We start from the raw sequence: 20307 nt of genomic DNA on the forward strand, positions 1-20307 counted from the left end.
TCAACACATTTTTCTTAATGCTTGTTTATTGTATTGCAATAAACATGGCCAAATATGTTGATTTTTCACCAAGATGTGAGCGATTTTATTTAATTTATAAAGCAACACTTTCAATTTGTATCTGCATAGTAATGAATGCAAAATAAGTGAAGGATGTGCAAAATATAAAAACTGTCTTCTGATTCGTCATGGGATTTTCTGTTCACTGTGGTTCCATGGACAGGTCCTCAAAAGAATGTTCTGTAAGGAAAAAAAATCTGATTTTTATTAAATGTATACATAAATGTGAAAAGCAATATGGCACTGCAATGGTTCACAAAATGTAAATGGAAAAAAAAGAAATGGCAAAATTGCTTAAAGGCACAATACAGCAATTGCAGCAACGTGCCATTACTGAAAGTAAAGAAAATTGTGCCTTCAAGCAAAAATTTTGTCACTGTTCATCTGTAGGCATCCAGGATGGATTATAGTCCTGTGAGACCCTACCCGCCTCTTTGAAGGACCCAGTTTGTAGCAACTGTGAGATGTCTGAATAGTGATCAATTACAGAGCAAATACTGTACAATAAATACAAATTCAGAAAGACCCATGCTGAAAAGACTAGCTAATGCAATGCTGTACCAATAAAGCGCCCTGGCCCTATTGGCCCATAATCCGTCCTGGGTATGCACCCTTTCAAACTGTTTCAAACAGACTCAGAATCAATCCTATACTACTCACCCAGGCTCAAAGTCTTTTTTACGAATTCAGACAGTAGTGTGAAAAACATGCAACAGAGCTCAAACTGTAGCACGCTGCTATAAACACACCAGATCAAAGAAACACAAATCAATGTGTCATGACATGTAACAGTCCCTTTGAACAACATCAATCAGATCTACTGCAGCTTTATATACACAACATATAAAACTATTTAATGTTTATTAAGTATCAACATATCAATATCACACCAGAATAATTTTTGATAATATTAACACACCAGGTTTAGGAAATCTTGGATTCGGCATTGACAAAGAGATTGTCACATGTACATGAGGCAAATGCTCCCCCCAGAGGGGTGCGGGAGGATTTGGGGGCTTTACCACCGAGGCAGTGGGCGATCAGGGTGTGGGATTGGGGGGTCGCATCTGAAGCACATAGCCCTGCCTGTACACAGGGGCACTGCCTTGGAAAGCCTTATTCTTTGCAGTGGGTCTGACTGATGCTGCTTTAGGGCTAAAGACATACAGGAGATGATGGGTTCACTATTCATTTACACAGTTTATGTTTTATTATTTGGCACTACTGAGAAGTGGCGAGGCTACATAAGGGCCAGGGTGGCATTGACCCACTCAGACTGGTCCACCCAATCAAATGAGACACAGGTCAACACAATCTCACGGCAAAACTATTTTATGATGAGGCTAATTTGAGCTAATTCAAATGAATTCATACGATATAAATCGTACATTTTAGTACGATTTGCTTTCGTGCCAGTGAAGTTGGAGTTAGGGGCGAGGCTTCAGTATTGCTTTTTTCTAGTAATTGTAAGTTTTTGTATGATTCACAGCGCACAAATTCATACAAAGAAGCCACTTCGTAAAATAGTTCTGGATTCCCGTGAGATCAGGTTTGTTTCTTGTGACAATAATAATCGCAAAAAAATAATTTAGCCTATAGTTTTGTTATCAGTGTGATTGCAAATGTGCAATTTCGCCAACTAAAGAGATAAATCAATAACTTCCCTTATAAAAACGAAGCATTTACTCTCTTTTTTTGTGGTTAAACTGTATGATTTTATACTGGGATCATATACTGTATTATGAGAAAGAATAAATATACATACACTTCATCTTCATATTCCTTGGGTGGGGACACTGCGATCACCAGGTCAATCCAGTCCTGCTCACGCACATAAAGAAACAAACACATCAAGAGTCTGATAAAGTCAAATAATTCCCCTATCAAATGTAATCTCAACTCAAAATTATTTTTTACTCAAAACCACACTTATATGATTGCAGAAGACAGCCTTGACATCAGCCTGGCTTGATAAATGTAATACACAACGGCATAATATGTTGCAACACAATTTTCTGCTTTAACGCTTCATCTATATTTTATGCTGCCTGATGAAATAATTATAGCAACACATTATGTTTTGGGGGGAGACATAAAACATTAAATCTGTAGACTATTACACTGCATAATGGGGTCATTATTGAGGAAAAGATGCATAATTTTGTCAAATGTAATGAAATGTAATAAGATGTGAACTTAGGCGTCTGCACTATCATTTAAAGATGTATGCATTATGAAATAAAAAAATAAATGGAAGGACATGTGAGATGGACAAAAATATATGGTATTTTCATGAATGATGGAAATTTAAATGATGTGTAAATGTAAGTATAGTAGGTAACTATGAAGGATAAATTATTATTATTATTATGTATTACTAACCCATGCAGAAGTCACTTCCTAGGGTGGTTGCTATAGCATTGCTATGAGGTTACTAAAGTGCACTAACAGTAATTGTTTTTAGGATTGCTATATGGTTGCTAGGCAGAGGCGTAGCTACATGGTGGCCATGGGTGGCCACGGCTACTCTTGAATGATGGATGGCCACCTATCTGGTCACCTCTGTTGTGCGAAGCAGTTTTAAGATGTGTGTCGGAGTTTATGGAGTGTTGCGCAGATCATTTAGCGTATGCACTGAAAGACATAATATGATGTCACACTGACGCACTGACGCAAACAGTCTGAGCACTATAGCTGAACAGCTGCTAACCGCTTCGTGACAGTGTACTGTCTGTGTACAATGGAAGTTCATCGCAAGCAGAAGGATCAGGGCTGGATTTCCCGAAACCTTCGTATCACTACATCGTTCTTAAGAGTATATTGCTACCACTCTTAAGTTATAACTTAAGAATGACGTAGCGTTAAGAAGGTTTCGGGAAACCCAGCCCAGGTCAGTAAAATCAGTCTTGTTTATCTATAAAAAATGCTAACTTACTGCAAATGATAGCTAGCAAATTATTTTAAAATAATGTTAGCACATGAATGCATTATAAAATAAATTGTTTAAGTTCTTTGTGTATGCTTTTGACCAGCAAACTATGTGTAATGAAGAATTGGTGTAAATTACAGTAAAAGTTAAAGAATTTCTGTCTGACAGGATTTTTTGGACACCCTAATAAAATCACCGGGTCTTACCTGGCCACCTCTAAAAGAAGTTCTGGCTACGCCCCTGTTGCTAGGGGGTTCTATGGTTTCCTGCTTAGTAAGAATGTGCACATGCAATCTATTTCTAATGAGCTGTATTGTTTTCAGCTGTTTGTTCAGACCGGATCAACTGATTTAAATTGATGGGTTGTTGTTGTTGTAATGAGTTACCCCTCCACTGTTCCAGGCTTGAGCCATTGAGGTCTGTCCTTCAGCCAAAGTCCCATCTGTCAGGATCTTTCCATTCACAGCCATGATCTCATCACCGGCCACAACCCCACCTGAGACAATACACGCAGAAAAACCCCACACAAGATTATCAATAACACTGAAACTTAGTTAGTGAAACTTAGTGAAAATAATGTTGATCATTATATATATATATATATATATAAATTGTTTTTGTGTAACTCACCGTGTTTATCTGCTGCACCTCCTTCATAGATGGACGACACCACAATTTTTCCCAGTGGGGAGTCAATGCCTCCCTCTATAGCCAGATCGAGCTTTCCGTCCTGAGGAATACAGATGAGAGAATAAAGAAATCAAGTTGCGCTTTGGCCCAGTTGTTGTTTGTTTTTACAGATCTTCAATCAAATCTCTTGTTTCCTATTTTACCTTCTTGATTCTCAGAAGTCGCACATCTCTTCCAGCTATCTGCTCAGCCGTGAACTGTGAACACGCAAACACACAGCAAAGCTGGTATAAAGAATATTCCACAGAAACACGTTGTGGGGATGTTTTCAGGACGAAATTACAAAATTACAAATGGCAAAATACAGATACGTAACAGTATAGATAACAGTAAATGTTACTGTACCATTGAATATGGATCAAAATCATCCACATATTTCTGAAATCCCTGCAAAACAAATGCGTTGAAAAAGAAAACAATGTTTGTTGTTTGTCAAGATTGTCAAAATATTATATAATCTACATAGTATAGTATATACTTTGTATAGTACAAATACAAATGGTGAGGAAAGGATGCATTTGTTTGGTTGGATCATTGGACCTTTCAATCCGTGATGATGTTTTGATATGATTATTAAATTAAAGCCTTTCCAGCCTAAACTCATAGAACTTTGTAACAATTTTACAATTGGAACAACCCAAACATGTGGCATACATCAAGCTTGAACTCCCAATGAAGCAACAAGTCATAGAGGAGATCCTCATAAAAACACACAGATACTACCTTGCAGTTATGCGATATATATAATAATAATAATAATAAACAATCTTCGGTTTGATTCTGCTATTTGTGCAGTATATAAGATCCACTCAACAGCTGCTTTCAGATCAAAGAAGATGAAGGCATGATTGCACGGGAACGACAAGGTGTGACTGAGCGCACGTAGCAGGATAAGACCTAACTCGTAAACCATGTCAGGAGGGCTCTAAATGTAAACATAAGCAGTTTCGCCTAAAAAAGTTCAATATGCTAATCATACAGGCAAAAGTAAAATGGTCATCTAAAGATTACATCACATGATCATGTAAAATATCATCATAAGTACATCATTGGAAAGCCTTCTAGGTACAGAAAATAAGAAAACGCTACACACATAGAGCAAATTGTACCCTGATCGTTCTTGTCTCTTTCTGTATTTTTTTTAATGGGAATGTTGAGCTCTGAAAAATGGGAAATTAGCTCTTTTTTTATACATTTTGAATTGTTGTCCAACTGGAAGCAATCAGAGGGATGCATTTAACCAGTATCCTTCACTGAAATACTGCTAAAGGATTAATATAAAACACTTCACATGCAGCAAACACACACTTAGACTTCACTCAAGGACCAGGGTTTGAGAGGGAGGGAGTCACACACTGCAACGATGAGTTACTTGTTTCTTGGTGGATTTAAAAGACATGTTGTACGTGACCATCCGTTTGAGCATCTCTTGGGGCTGAAACACACATAATTATAAGTGACTCTTAATAACACAACAAGCACAGACACGCACACACACACACATGCGCAAACTAAGAGCTTACAGTATATACCATCTCATTATAAGCCATATAAGGTTTGTGTCAATATGTTAAAAAGGTCTATTAACTGTCTTTGAATTCAGTCGCTTGTGAGCTTCACAAATAGACCGACTGCCTGAATGCACTGAGTAACACTGAAATATGTTCAATTACGTACGGCTCGGTATTGATAGTGAAGGCATACCGTAATGGATAATTTGAAAGAAAAGCCATCTGGCCATTTGTTCTCCTGCACAACACAAAAGAAGATCTTTTGAAGAATGTTGGGAACTAAACAACATTGACCCCATTGGCTTCCATTGCATGGACACAAAACCACTGAGACATCTCTCAAAATATCGTCTTTTGTGTTCCACAGAAGAGTCACATATAGGTTTTGAACAACATGACGGTGAATAAAAGATTTTATTTTTGGTTAAACTGTCCCTTTAATAGGTTAGTTTAAATCCCTATGAGTAAGCATGCAAGCATTAGCAAGCATCATTAACCCTAATAAATAAAGTCTGAGGAGACACTTCATCTCAGTAAGGATCTTGTCCTCTCTTGCCCTTCTTGTTACCCTCTTAAAATAACCACAAATTGGCAAGCGCCCATTCATTTAATTAAGGAGGCACAAGGACAGTCAAAGCGATTGGCTTTCCCTGTGATCTGATAGAGCAGGTCTGGTTGTCTTACAGAGGCAGCGACCGGCAAATCTAAATTTCTCAGGTTGATCAATCAAAGGCATTTTAAGTCTCTTTTTGTACGCAAAGGGTAATGCATTTCTGTTTTCCTCTCTCTCCTTCCTCTTCCTCTGTCTTTCTCTTTACTTCATCGGTGCAATCAGAGAGTATAAAGCCGCATCTTTGTGGTCCCTCTTGAGTCTCAAATACTCATTATAATCAGGGAGTCAATCAAGCAACAATCAAACATCAAATCAGTCAGAGCTGTGAAGACCTTATGCATGCATTTTCATCCCACAAACACGCACAATTGCACGTCCTGTCTTACCATGGTCTCTGAGCGGAGTGTGGGTCTGTGTGAGGTCTGAGTTGGAAGCATGACGGGTTTGGACATGACATGGTTGACCTGTCTCCGTTGGTTAGGAGGGCTAGGGGCTATTTGCTATGCAGAGGTTAACAAAAATGGGCATACACTTGACATCAGAATGGCTACAGCTTTGTTTGTTTTAGGTATTTAAACCATGCAACACGATAGATGCAACACTCTGAAAAAGGCTAGGTTTTTTCAACCCATGGTTGTGTAATACACAAACAAACCCAACCGATGCTTTAAATTAACCTAGAAAATGTCCATATTTGAATCAACCATGGGTTGGAACAATGGCGGTTCATGGACGCTCTCAATGGTTCCCGGAAGTTACTAGTAATGCATGGAGCTGCAGCTAAACAGACAGATTGTGACGAACTTTTAACCCATTTAAAGACGTAAAATGATAATTCTTATTTTTTCATGAAATATTGCAGCGTTTATAGTAAATAGCTTATCAATGTGGGTCATTTTCTTTTTTAAATTCATGTACCCTCAAAATCCTTAGTTAAAGTCTGAAAATGCACAAATGACTATCCATCTCAAATTACGTAAATTTGACGGCTTGGCCGGAGCATCCGTAAACTCCTCCCCTTCAACTGTCAGTCTGCTGCCAGCTTCATTTCAAAATCAATGCAAAAGCTGTTTTTAAACACCCAATCAATTGGCAGTGAAAATGCAAGCCACGCCCACTACTTTTCTACTTTGAAACTCTTTTTCACTCGGAAATGAGAAAACATAACTTCCTGGAACTATCGGAAGGTTCCATAAATCACGTGACATGCAAAAATGTTGAACTTCCGTTGTCGTGACTCTCTCTGTCTCAACGGCTCTAATTTTACCCAACCATGGGTTGAAACAACCCAGCATATAATGAATATATTGAATTGCAGCCTTCATTTTTAGCGAATATGTTTGAAGTTCTCCTGCTACAGCTATAAGTACCAAATGCATTCTAAGCGTAAAGAGGGGGAAAATCCAATAGCTCATTGTTAACATGAGCTAAACTCACCAGTGGATTATTAGAGGTTGATATTCTGCTGGCATGGGATGTGTTTCTCATCACCTGGGCCACAAGATAAAATGTTCAATTATCTAACAACAGCAGACATCAGTGACGTTCATTAAGATCACCAAACCACACATCATTATTCTTTGCAAACAAGAGGCTTAATCTTATTAGCTGAAGTATTCTGAAGTTAATATTTACTAACTCAACACAACACACTCAAGGCATACTTACAACATACAGTATTGTTGGGGATTTATTAAATTGATGACTTGCTACAATTTCAAACTTACCTCCCCAACACTAACATACAAATGCATAATCGTCATCCCCACACCACACGCTAATAAACATTAACTATGCTAACCTTCGGGCTGGGCGGGTGTGAGACATTGTTGTGGCTTGTGTACTCGAAGCCACCTCGCGGCCGGTAACCACTTTCACTAAACCTGCTGCCTTGTTCGGATAGACTTGGGGAACGAGGATAGTTGGACGACCTTGCAAGGTACTTGTCCTCCATGTGCATATGTGGTGGAGGTGGGGGTGGAGGAGGTGGTGGTGGAGGAGGTGGAGGAGGTGGTGGAGGGGGAGGTGGCTGAGATGAAAACTGAGCCCTAGAGGAGAACAGCGGGGCAGAGGGGGGTCGTGAATGACCTATTGAGGAAGGGGGTACCCTAGAGGCCGGTGGGGAGGGTGGACGCTGTGCTGGTCTGGTGTGTTGCACTGGTTGATGTGTTCTGGGAGATGGAGGACGATGGTTGGATGTGTGGTAAAGTCGGGGTGAGGGTGGAGGGAGTGGTAATGGGGGTGGAGCCTGGTTGGATGTGGGTGGAGTTGGGGCTAGTCTTTTCAGAGGCTGTCTCAGACTCTGGTCCACCTCATCTAAGTTGAAGTCATCCAGGTCGGTGGTGGCCAGCTTCAGGCCTCCAGGGAATCTCCGCCTGGTGGGGCCGGTTGATGCAGGGGAACGTGTTGGAGACATCTGGAGATACATTTTAATTGCTTAGAACCCTTAACCAACAAACTTAGTCGAAATGGACTAGATGCAAAGAACAACACTCTGATAAATTTAACACACTGCAGGATTCCTTCATTGGAACATGATGGCGTTTACCTCCGGAGACTCATTTTCCACCGAGGAGATTTGCTCTAGTCTGGTTTGACAGAGCCTCTCCACCCAATGTTGCACCTTCTCTGACTCTTCTAGATCTTCCCTCTCAGTCTCTGATACCTAGTTGAGTTAGTAAAGCCACACTCAGAAATGGAAACTATTGTATATCTTTTACATGGCAACCCGTTTATGCTCTCTTGCAGTCCAAGAACAATTGGAAAGGGCACGTCAACACAATTATGGCCTAATTTTCATTCAAACTTCATACACATGGGTATATTAGAACAATACATGGTAATAAAAGCAATAGTGCCAACCAGACAAAAGGTAAAGTGCAAAGTCAGGAAACCCAACAGTACCTCTTGCAGAAGTCTGCTGATTTTCATCTGCTTCTCTCTTTCGAGTATCTCTTCCTTTTCCTTTGCAAGCTTCAGCTCAAACTCCATCTCTTTTTTGTTCTTTTTCTCTGCCGGAAGAGTGTCAGTCTTGGACGTCTTCTTTTTCTTCTTTGTCTCTTTTCCTTTCTAAATACCCAAAGTCATGGTTTGAGAAGACCTGGTGGACTTTATACCAGGACTAATCAATGCAGGTCCTGGAAGTTCACTGTACTGCAGGGTTAGTTCCAATCCTACCTGTCATTTCAGGTACTTTTAGGTACCGTAAATCCATTTCAGGTAAGACTTTTAATTTATCTTGTTAAGGTGTTGTTTAGGGTTGGAGTTTAACGCTGCAGGATAGTGGCCTGTTGGGACTGCTTTATACCATGCGGACCAATTTCAGATGTCCATTCAAAGTCTTTATGACAAACAATGTATCTCACAGTTGGATCACACCAACACAGCACAACACAACATGCTTGCAGCACACAAAGTACCTTCTTGAGTGTAGGCAACTTCCCTTCATAACGGTAGAACCAACCGAATGCTACAAGAGCAAGAGCAATGCTGTGAGTCTCACGCAAACACTCCAAATCATCAACCCTCCTTAACCCTTTCAAAGCTACCAAGATAAGATCCAACCAAACAAATTGAGAGAGGATAGTCTACACACATTTCTGTATGTACTGAGTGTGTCTTGAAAAAGGCCAGGTTTGTTAAAAGAAGTGCATGCCTGTGATGCCAGTATCTAGGTTGGCATATGAAGCTATCACTCACTTCTGCTTCCTCCTCTTCATCTGAGCGCTCGGCGGCTACAGAGGTTGATGGAGCCAGGAAGGGACAGACAATGCACACCAGAAATACAAAGAGCACACAAAGAGAGATGATGCATTCCCAAAATAAATGCTCATCCGTTCATGCAAGGAAAGAAGTAATGCATTATGAATGCCCTTTAATACTGTTTAAAGATCAGTGTAGATCTGTTGAGGTCATTCAAACCACATGCATTTTAGAGGTTTAATGGGTATGTTGAGAACTTACTTGAGGTTTTAGGTTTTGGTGAGGGTGAGCGGTGTGCCGGCGGTTGGGGGGAGGGAGAGCGGGACATGGACCGTGAGGAAGATTTGGATTTTTCCTTGGAGCCCCAGTCTTCTTCCCATTCTTTATGGTGCTTCCTCTCTGCTGCTTGAATTCTGCAGGAACGCACATAAACATGTGATACATATATAAAATGGACAGTAATTGATCCTGACAAGCCTGCTAAATAATTTTATTGTAACAGTAATAGTTGAGTTGGGTGAGCGTACCTCTCCATGTCTTTCTGATAGCGTTCCTCTTCCTCTGCAGTCTTCTGTGATATCTCCATCTTCCTCCTGCAAAATATTGCACATATGAAAGACAAAAATCTTTTTGTATTCATGCATTTGTTGAAAGGGGTTTAAGACACAGTGTGTCCTTATATTGTTTTTCACCTGGTAAGCTTTTGTTTTCAGTTTAGAATTGCTGCTTGTTTTGTCCGCTTTTGTGTATTGTTTTGGAACATCTCTAATATATTTTAGCATTGTCATGTCTAGTTTGGGAAGTGTTAAGGTGTGTTTTGACTAACAGTCGTTCGTTCTCCTGTTGTTCTTTGATGATCTTGTTGGTCTCTAATGCCACTTTCTTCTGATGCATTAGCTCCTGTCTCTGAAGCTCATGTCGCGCTTCGGCCGCCAAGTGCTCCTCATCCGTCATAAACAGCTCGCTTCCCTGAAACACAAACATGCACACAACCACACACATGTAATCACACGTAGTTCCAGTCCTCAATGGGCTCTTTCTTTTACACGTGTCCCCTGAGAGAGATAAAAAGATTTGCGGTGGACCTTTGAGATTTCCTGATGTTCTTAATGTACTTACAGCTCCAGTGAGAACAGTGATGGTCAGACTGCGACTGCTCTTTAACACTCGCACTGCCTGGAAACACACGTGTTTAGCAATAAAAACTTGGGGAGAGGAAATTTTTAAAACCATTTTGCATTTTTATTTTTGGTACTCACTTCTTGATGACTCAGGTTGGCAAAATCCACCCCATTGACTTCAACAATCTGGTCGCCGACCTAGAAATCACACACATTTGTATATTACTGTACATAAAAAACTGTCAAACAGTCATGGTATAACACTATGGTCCAGAGGTAGGTCGGGTCTTTTTGATTCAGGGTTTGGTTACCTGTAAACCCACTTCGGCAGAGAGTGACCCTGCCTTCACATTGCTCACATAGATCCCTGGTTTCTGTGTTGGTCCACTTGATATGCTACAATACAGAGTAAAATCAATGGACGGATTAAGATTTTATGGTGCAGATCTATGAGATGCTATATGGAGTAGTGGCCAAAAGGAATGGGGCCATTTTAATGCCTCTTTGGGACAAGACTACAGTTTTTCACAATCGCTTTGGCTCAATTCCCGAATTAGACTTTTTTTCTGAAAACAATAAGTTTGGGTCTCTGAACAGTTAGTTTCTTGTTCACATCAGACTTGCGTTTCTTATCGATTTAGGCAAATTGCATGTGTTTTGGCACATGTGTGCAAGAGGTAATGTACAATTCTCAACAACATTCACAATAACTAAAAGCATATAACTAAAAGCATATAGCTGATTCTCAGTGAAACTTTCAATCTCTTCAAAACTTCTGAACATTCTTTCATCGTGTGAACCATCACGTACAAAATTATCCATTGAGTCATCAAAATCTATAAGGCATGCATGTATATTCTGTGAATATCTATGACATGGGAAATTTGTAATGTCCGCTAAATTGTCAAATTGCAAATTGTCTGCCAATTGCTGTAAAACACTAAATACCATCAACCCACCAATCAAGCAGATTTGTAAGCATATACTGTATATGGAGTTTGCCCACAGCACATCACTAGAGTTTCTTACTGAAAGGATTTTTTTCAGCATGGAGGTGGAACGTTTACGACCATCGGCCACAAAATCAGATGTCTCTGTTAGATGCCATGAATGCTGTTTGTGAAGACATTACAGGTACAGTGATCACTGTAGGGGATGCTTACGCCACTCAAGGAGATTTTCATGGATGTCATTTTGTGTAACATGTTGTTTACTGTAACGTGTATAAAACATTTACATAACACATTTACACACACAAATAAATCTATGTTATAAATCTTTTTTCTGGGTACTTCAGTATGCTCTACTTTACCATAAAGTAGAGCATAAATGAAATTTGTAAATAACAACCATTTCCCCATGTTGCCATTGTGAAAAAGAATCTAAACATTTTGAATAGTACGGCTAAGACGTTACAGTTTTTCTCAGTCGCTTTGGTGCATTTCTCAGATCAGAGATTAATTTTTCAAAACCCATTGTTATTTTCTTTGTTAGTTCCCTTATATAATGCCCTTGTGTCTGCTGTCCTGTGCTCATTCATTTTGTACCATTTGCTTCTACGCCTTGTCTGTCTTGCCGTGTGCAACAACCTGGTGAAGTATTCCTAGCCTTGTCTAAATGACCCTGCCTTGTTGCTGTGTTTATTTAGTTTAGTCCCAGTCGTGTTAAGTTTATTTAGTTTCTTGTTCTCCTGTTTTTGCCCCCACGTGGGTAGTGGTTTGTTCTGTCTTATCATTTAGTCCTGTCCTTGTTACCCCATCGTGGGTTTTCGTTTTGGTCTATTTATTAAAGTCTGGTTTGTTAACCCCTTAACCGCTGCCTGCATCTGGGTTCTCTTCCTGTCCACCTCCCACGTTCGTGACAATAACAATTTCATTTTATATTTAATTCTATTATTCTTAACTTATATTTTATTGTATATTAATTGTATTAAATTACATTACTTAAAACAGTTATTGATTCATTGTGGAGGTCTACCAGAAGTTAAGTTTGGGCCACAAAACGTTTGTTTATGTTGTTTCCGCTGAAACGTCTGACAATTACTGTAACAGCAGCATCAACAAAATATAAATGTGTCCCTCACCTGATTCCCATGCCTTTAGTGCCCACTAAACTAAGAAACACTTTCTTTTCCTTGATCTCTTTTCCTCCGATTGAAGTCAAACCAGCCACACTGGTTTTCTTCTCCTGAGAGAACAAAACACAGAGGTCAAGTTTTAATGTCAGTGTAAAATAAAATGGCAAACGTACAAATAACTTCATTTTACCCCTGACTCCGACACAAACTGATCCACAAACTGCCACTTCAGAGGGTCTGCAGAGGAGCTGATTTTCAAATAGATTTAATAACAATATCACTAGGACAATCGACATACTGTATGCGTTTCCATATGTCTGAGAATGTTGCGTGTGGCATTGTGACAAAATGATCGTTCACTCAAAAATGAAAATTCTGTCATCATTTACTCACCCTCTTGTCATTTTAAACCTTTATGCCTTACTTTCTTCTGCAGAACACAAAAGATATTTTGAAGAAAGTTGGTAACCCAACAGCACTGGACCCGTTTCAGTTATATTGTATGGACACAAAACCAATGCAAGTGAATTAGGTCCAGTTAACAACATTTTCCCAAATAACTTATTTTGTGTTCTGCTGAAGAAAGAAAGACATACAGGTTCGAAATGACAAAAGGGTGAGTAAACGATGACAGAAATGTTATTTTTGGGTGAACTACCCCTTTAATAACATCAAATTACCTTTTGACAGGAATCATGCCCACATCTGTGAAGAAACAGTCACAATAATTAATAAACCCTCTCGATCGATAATACACGAATAAACAACACAATTAGGTGTGAAAAATCCCATGGAAGATATTCCTACAAATGACTGGACTGTTAAATCAATCACAGGCCAACTGTGATTAAATCCCCCAGGAGAATTACAGCTTGTTAGCTTTAGCTCTTTGTAATAATGTCAGCTTTACAGATTATGAGTTACAATGGCGGTATGTGACTGGGTCTTACGGCGGACTTTCAGAGAGACGGTCTTCTTGGTTTTGATGAGGTTGATGACCTCCTCGTGAATGCAGGAGGAGATGGAGTAGCCGTTAATGCGCACGATCTCATCGCCAACCTGAAGAGGACATACGTTAACCAAGCGCATGACATAACTATGACTTTAACAACGTTAATTTAATATTAATAGCACTGTTGGGGCTTTAATAATACATGCATGATCGTCACATACAAACAAATGAATTCATTTGGTAGTGTAGACTGCACTTATTGTTAGCTCAATGACAAAATGTTTTCTCATTTGTAAGTCACTTTGGATAAAAGTGTCTGCTTAAATGAATAAATGTAAATATAGTGCACATGCTTCAACACATGTATAATAATGTCTTATGTTTTAAAGTGACTGGTGTAATTTAATAGCTCTTAAAATAATTGTTATATTTATTTAAACGAATGATAAAATATCATTACGGTCCTACCGAAATCTCAGATTTGCTTTTTTACAGAAATGATTTTTTTAAAATAAAAAACAGGAAAGTCGTTTTTAAATGGCTAAATAGGCCTACTGTTGTCAGAGTTGACAAGCACTGTCTAATAGTCTACTTTTAATTGTCTTTTTATTTGCAAATCCCAGTGACAAACATAAAGGGGGACTGATAATAATGATTTAATGGCAAAAAATAAAAATCACGAAATATGAAGATACAGTACAAGACTTCAGAAGGACAGCAGGTGAAAACATAACCAAGAAGCGATGAATAGGTCTAGTACGCCTTCTAGTGGTGTGAAGATGTATTGACAAAGTGACAATTTGACATGTAAACACAACAAACAACAGGCCCTTAATCTTTTTCTTGGTTTTTAATGGCAGCTTGCATCCATTATGTTGCACTACTGCCAAATGGTTCATAATTATGGATGCGGGTAAATATATAATCAGTTTATTGCGTATCTTTTACATTTTGTCTGTGATTAAATTGTCAGATTGTTATTTAATAGATAATACAAACAGGAAGTATTTAATTTTTAATTATTTAATTGCCCGCTTGATATTTTTTAGGGGCAAAAATAAATCTGGGGGAGAATGACAAACAGTTAGATTTGTAAGATTGTGAGAGATCACATTCAATTAGCAGTCTTAAGAAAGCAATATGGTACGACCATCGCATAGAGTGTAAGGTAGCAACTGATCTAGAATGCAATTGACAAGGCTTTTTTGAGTTTATTGTCCTACCTGCAGCCCAACATTTCCTGCCTGTCCATCTTTGACTGTCTGTGAGATAAAGAGACCACAGCCGAACTCCAGCCCACCTCGAACGCTCAAACCCAGACCCTCAGGGTGTGTGCGGTCCAGACGCACTTCCTTCAACTTTCTGCTCATAACAGAAAATAAAACATTAAATAACACTGAACAAATATGAGGATTTTTTTAACTTAAAGTCTTTCAAAATATCTTTAAGTTTTATAGAGTTGTAAAAGCCTTTAATCTGTAGATAGATAGACAAACACACAGACAGATAGATTGTAGGTAGGTAGGTAGGTAGGTAGGTAGGTAGGTAGATGGATAGACGGATAGACGGACAGACGGACAGACGGACAGACGGACAGACGGACAGACGGACAGACAGACAGACAGACAGACAGACAGACAGACAGACAGACAGATAGATAGATAGATAGATAGATAGATAGATAGATAGATAGATAGATAGATAGATAGATAGATAGATTATTATTAAATTCTTATTTTATGCACAATTTTATGCAGTATTTGCAAACATTGTGGCTTTCAACAACCATCAACAATCGGTCCTTTTAGATGAGGGACGACAAGAGGGCGACAAGTGGAACAGAATCCAGTTTTTCACAGCCCCTTGCTGCACATCAGACTCGGTTGAATAAACCTCCTCTCTCATAACAGCGTTCCGTTATCACAACTCACTGAGCATGAGAGACACCAATTACTCTCATTGGAGACGAGAGAGGGGTAGCAGTCACTCTACCTTCTTTACTCTCTTTCTCTTTTCAATGTCTTCTATCGCTCCATCTTTTTCCCCCTCATCTGTTGTTCACACACATGATTTAATCACGCAAAAAAAACCTGTCATTATACTGTAATTCTCACCTGGATCTCTTGGGCGTGAGCTGGTCATACTGCACCTGGTGTTTGAGAGGAATCAGGGGTCTGATGGCATCAAAGAGTGGAAGGCGTTTGGGCTCATTAATCACCAGCTTCAGGTCGCCGACCAGGACAGGCAGGTCCATTGATCTAAAGGGCAGAGCAGAGCAATTAAATCAGGACCTGATTAAGAGTAGGCATACAGGCGGTCACAATCACTTTGCACTGCATTAGAGCCGGATGAAATCAATAGCACAAACAGCGTGTGTGTCAGATTTGATTTACTTTTCAGTCTCTTTTACTTTTAAAGGTTTTCTAAAGCAAGCGAACCAAATAAAAAAATAAATAGTCACTATACACAGGGGGAGGTGAGCCATTATCAATCTGATTTTAAAAAATGCACAAAAAAACCCAGACGTCTGTCTTCCATTGGTTGCCCATATAAAGTCATTGCTTATGAATCTAGAGGCAGCTGCTCTATGAATCATTGATATTTCACTCCTGACTCAGATATCAGAGACAATGGGATGTGAGAGAATAGCTGCCCTTGAATGCAGGAGGACAGTGGAAATTACTTGATCCAAGTCACTGTTACTTTCCATTGGATCGGGCCTCTTATTTCTGTTCAGTGGAGCAGTGACCGACCTGTCCAGCGGAGCAATGACGTCTTGACTTACACCTGAGATTACAAAACAGGACCTAAAGGATTGTTTTCTTTGTATTGATCAGTTCTTATAACTGCATACAGATAAACAGACACGGAATACTTTTGTCCTGTTGAATGAACAATGCAGCTTTCCTTCGATAAACAGATTACAACAATTACCTGTTGGAAAATTACTCATTACATAATTTATCAGAATTTTAAACTTCAGTACACACTACTGCTGATATATTTAAAGGGATAGTTCACCCAAAAATGAAAATTCTGTCATCATTTACTCACCCTCAAGTTGTTCCAAACCTGTATAAATGTCTTTGTTCTGATGAACACAAAGAAATATATATTTATATTTTATTTAATTTCATTGACTACCATAGTAGGAAAAAATATTGTTTTTTGTTCCGTTGAACACAAAATTAGATATTTTGAAGAATTTAGGAAAGCAAACAGTTCTAGGGCCCCTTTGACTACCATTTTATTTTTTTCTTCTATGGTAGTCAATGATTTCCCAGAAATGTCAGTTGTTAACATTTTTCCAAATATCTTTCTTTGTGTTCAACAGAACAAATGAATTGATACAGATTTGGAACAACTTGGGCAGAAATTACATTTTGGGGTGGAGTACCCCTTTAATTGACATTTTTTGCATTATTTTAATGATGAATTATGTTGCTAGGGCTGTTAGGATTTTCTTTTTGGCTTACTTCCCTAAAAAGCACAGCCCACGTGACTGATTTTCTGGTCCCTAGATATTACCTGGGTCCCTCCTTTACATCATTAAAATCCACATATCTTTTCGCCCTTTTATCATGCAAAATCTATTTCTGACCATGTAAACTTTCCAGATAATATAATTCTCTTAATCTGCTAATCTTGTTTTCAAAATGTTAAATATCTACTATATTTTTTTATTTTTTACTTTATTTGTATTTGCAATCTATATAATTGTTATTGTAAACCATATGTGACCCTGGACAACAAAACCAGTCTTATGGGTCAATTTTTCAAAATTGAGATTTTACAGGATAGCATATTACTGACAAAAGTTTTGATATATTTACAGTAGGAAATCGACAAAATGTCTTCATGGAACATGATCTTTACTTAATATCCTAATGATTTTTGGCATAAAAGAAAAATTGACAATTTGGACCGATAAAATATTTTTTGCCAATTGCCCCCAAAAAATCCTGTGCTACTTATGTCTACTTTATGGTCCAGCATCACATACTGTATATGGTTGTGTGTGTGACCAATAAAACTTGAAACTGTTCTTTTGGACATGCAACACAACCTTCTGGAAGTATCTGGCAAAAATACTATGGGATATTCATTTCAGCACAACCATTTTCAAGAAACCTTTGTCAAAACCAAAGACCAAACCAAATCCATATACTTGTATTTTTAATAATAATAATACTTTTATACTGTATAACATCCTGTTTTAAATGGTTCACTTGTTCCCTAGTAGCCTTGTAAAGTCTTTATTGTTGGCTTTAAGGCGAAATGTTATGTTCCATCATTTGCAATTAGCTCTGGACAAAAGTGTCTGCTAAAGGAATAAACAAAATAATGATAAAGGGAGAACCACAGCATTGATTGTCCTTGAACAACACATGAAAGCAATATAAAGTGAACTCACTGGTGGTACATGCGGAGAACATCATAGAGATAGTCCTTCTCTGCTTCATTATCAACCAATAACTCCACCTGCGCCAACACACAAACTTCAATCAGATCATCATTAATAATCACAAAGTCAATCTCAATCACATCTTTACCTGGTGACGGCTAATCTGCTGCAGAAATGTTTTGAGGAAGCGTTTTGGCCAATCAATGATGTAACACATCTCTCTCTCTCTCTCTCTCTCTCTCACTGAGTGAGAGACTAAGACAGGTAAGGAGAATGTCACAGAGAGATGTACGGGGTGGAGCATCGATTGGTTGACATTTGGGTTGTCGTGTTTGGTTATATATGTCAGGTGGATCTTTTCCAGCATTGTGAGCAGCATTTGTACAGTTCTGCTCCACTGGACCTGTTATGTGCCTGGCCTCAGATAATGTCTTTTGTTAACAGTGTCACCTTACATAAGTGTATCGATGATACCGTTAGAAGTTTTACATAAAGAAAAAATATCTATTACATTCTTATACTCATTTTTAGAATACATATTTACGTTCTTAAAATACAATATTTAAATGATATGTATATATTAAGTAATCCTAATTAAATGTGTTTGGCATGTGATTATTTAGTCACATTTACATTTACATTTATTCGTTTGGCAGACGCTCTAGTCAACACCGTCTGTTAAATGTCAACTACAAAATAAAATCTACATGTAATCAAAAAAAGCCTGCGAGTATCGTAAACATTTTTGACAAGGCCAAATGTCACTCCACCTTTGGACAACATCATATGAGGTGACATCCATGAAAACTGAAATCAGCACTTCATCTCTAGCAACGACAACTTAAAATGTAATGAACCATGGTCCAACAATATAACATGAATATATTAATAACAGACAATCCAAAAATGCAAAGGTTTTAATTTGGCTTTTTTAAGTGCTGCTCAGCTTTCCTTCCCCCATACAGGCAATTACAAGCTAACAATAAATGCAGCAATCCTTTCCGCCTGACCACACATCTCTGTCACTTTATGTAACGCTGTGTGATAAACTGTCCACTGTGTGTCTCTGTCAGTCTGAACAGATGGTACAACTCTAATATTACACACACTTGGGAAGGTTATATGTTGTTTAACAACATATTCATAGGTACAATATTTAAGCTAATTTGGCATTATTTTACAAAATAGAATTAACATTAAACTATAACTTAGTGTTCTTTAAGCGTTAAAAGTACCTTTAATAGGTTACCTGTTGTATAGTATGCTATAGTGTCCAGCCCAGTACACCGGTCACCTGTTCAGCCAATCAGAAAAACGTATGCCGGATGACGTCATTCTCTATCTTACCCTTCGACCTGAATTTATGCGCTTACTGGAAACTTTGCCTTATCAAACGCTGTAAAATTTGCATAATTCCTCATTTGATCTAAACTAATATATTAGTTACATGTTTTAAATGTTAGGTGTATTTTTCTACCTTGAAAAAAGCATCTTGAGCATTAGAAAGTCGAAAATATCAATCATGATGCTAGGTTTATCGCCTTTCTGTCCCAAAACAACAACAACGGTCTTCACGGAAATTAAAACTGCCATTGTCGAAAACACTTTAAAACGTTTGAAAAACATAAAAGTGGACGACTACAGGCTACTCTTCCGCCATCCTTGTCATTCTTGTGAGGCGATAATGTCCCGCAAAATTAAGTAATAAGGCGGGATGATAAAAGAACACTTTAAAAACTTACCTTATGTCGAAATTCCCTCGCCACTTTTCGCTCCATGGTGAACAGCAGTGTTTGTCAACGGTCCCGGCCGGTTGTTGTGCTCGTGCGGTAGTGGCGAGGACGCGCGTCACTTTCGTGCGCTCTCGGTGGTGTATGAGCGCCGGTCAGAGGTCGATACCTGCTTGCCTGCTGTTATCATGCTGTTAGATTTATTACACATGAGTTTATGGTTGCAATGCCAACTCAGAGCAAAATAAATCCTTTAAAGCATTTTGTCATGTGGCCCCAAACAGTATAAACACAAGATGAACTTACTGATAAATGCCATTTTATTAAAAACACAATATTGGAAGAAATAGGATATTGATTTCCAGAAAAATATTTAAACAACAAAAAAGTACTTTATCACTTTACGGTTGTCAAAGTTGAAATACATATGAAATATGTTCATATTTAATGTGACATTTAATAAAATGACATTTACAATTATTTACATTAATTATTTCACTTTCTTTGAGAAAGTGTT

At 38.4% G+C, this 20307-nt stretch overlaps 1 protein-coding gene across 3 annotated transcripts; it reads right to left on the minus strand.

Moving 5' to 3' along the window:
* Positions 1-27: 27 nt before the first annotated feature.
* Positions 28-19890, minus strand: ush1c (Usher syndrome 1C). 3 transcript variants are annotated; one of them, XM_057330469.1, is made up of 21 exons: positions 19803-19890; positions 18070-18137; positions 15770-15913; positions 14879-15017; positions 13654-13762; positions 13384-13408; positions 12894-12951; positions 12710-12813; positions 10938-11022; positions 10765-10824; positions 10625-10681; positions 10332-10474; positions 10033-10098; positions 9767-9918; positions 9503-9537; positions 4025-4066; positions 3823-3876; positions 3620-3719; positions 3376-3485; positions 1826-1881; positions 28-240 (listed from the first exon to the last, which is right to left on the minus strand). In XM_057330469.1, the coding sequence occupies exons 1-21, from the start codon at positions 19836-19838 to the stop codon at positions 228-230; spliced, it is 1656 nt and encodes a 551-aa protein (XP_057186452.1). In that variant the 5' UTR covers positions 19839-19890; the 3' UTR covers positions 28-227. The 3 variants fall into 3 exon arrangements, 2 of the variants coding, with proteins under 2 accessions (XP_057186452.1, XP_057186453.1); XR_008962701.1 differs by lacking the exons at positions 28-240; positions 1826-1881; positions 3376-3485; ... (1 more) ...; positions 3823-3876; positions 4025-4066 and adding exons at positions 8370-8468; positions 8708-8872; positions 9223-9272; XM_057330470.1 differs by lacking the exons at positions 28-240; positions 1826-1881; positions 3376-3485; ... (1 more) ...; positions 3823-3876; positions 4025-4066 and adding exons at positions 8666-8872; positions 9223-9272.
* Positions 19891-20307: the final 417 nt, after the last annotated feature.

Source organism: Triplophysa rosa, linkage group LG3 (genome assembly GCF_024868665.1).
Source record: "Triplophysa rosa linkage group LG3, Trosa_1v2, whole genome shotgun sequence".
NCBI classification, from domain to species: Eukaryota; Metazoa; Chordata; class Actinopteri; order Cypriniformes; family Nemacheilidae; genus Triplophysa; species Triplophysa rosa.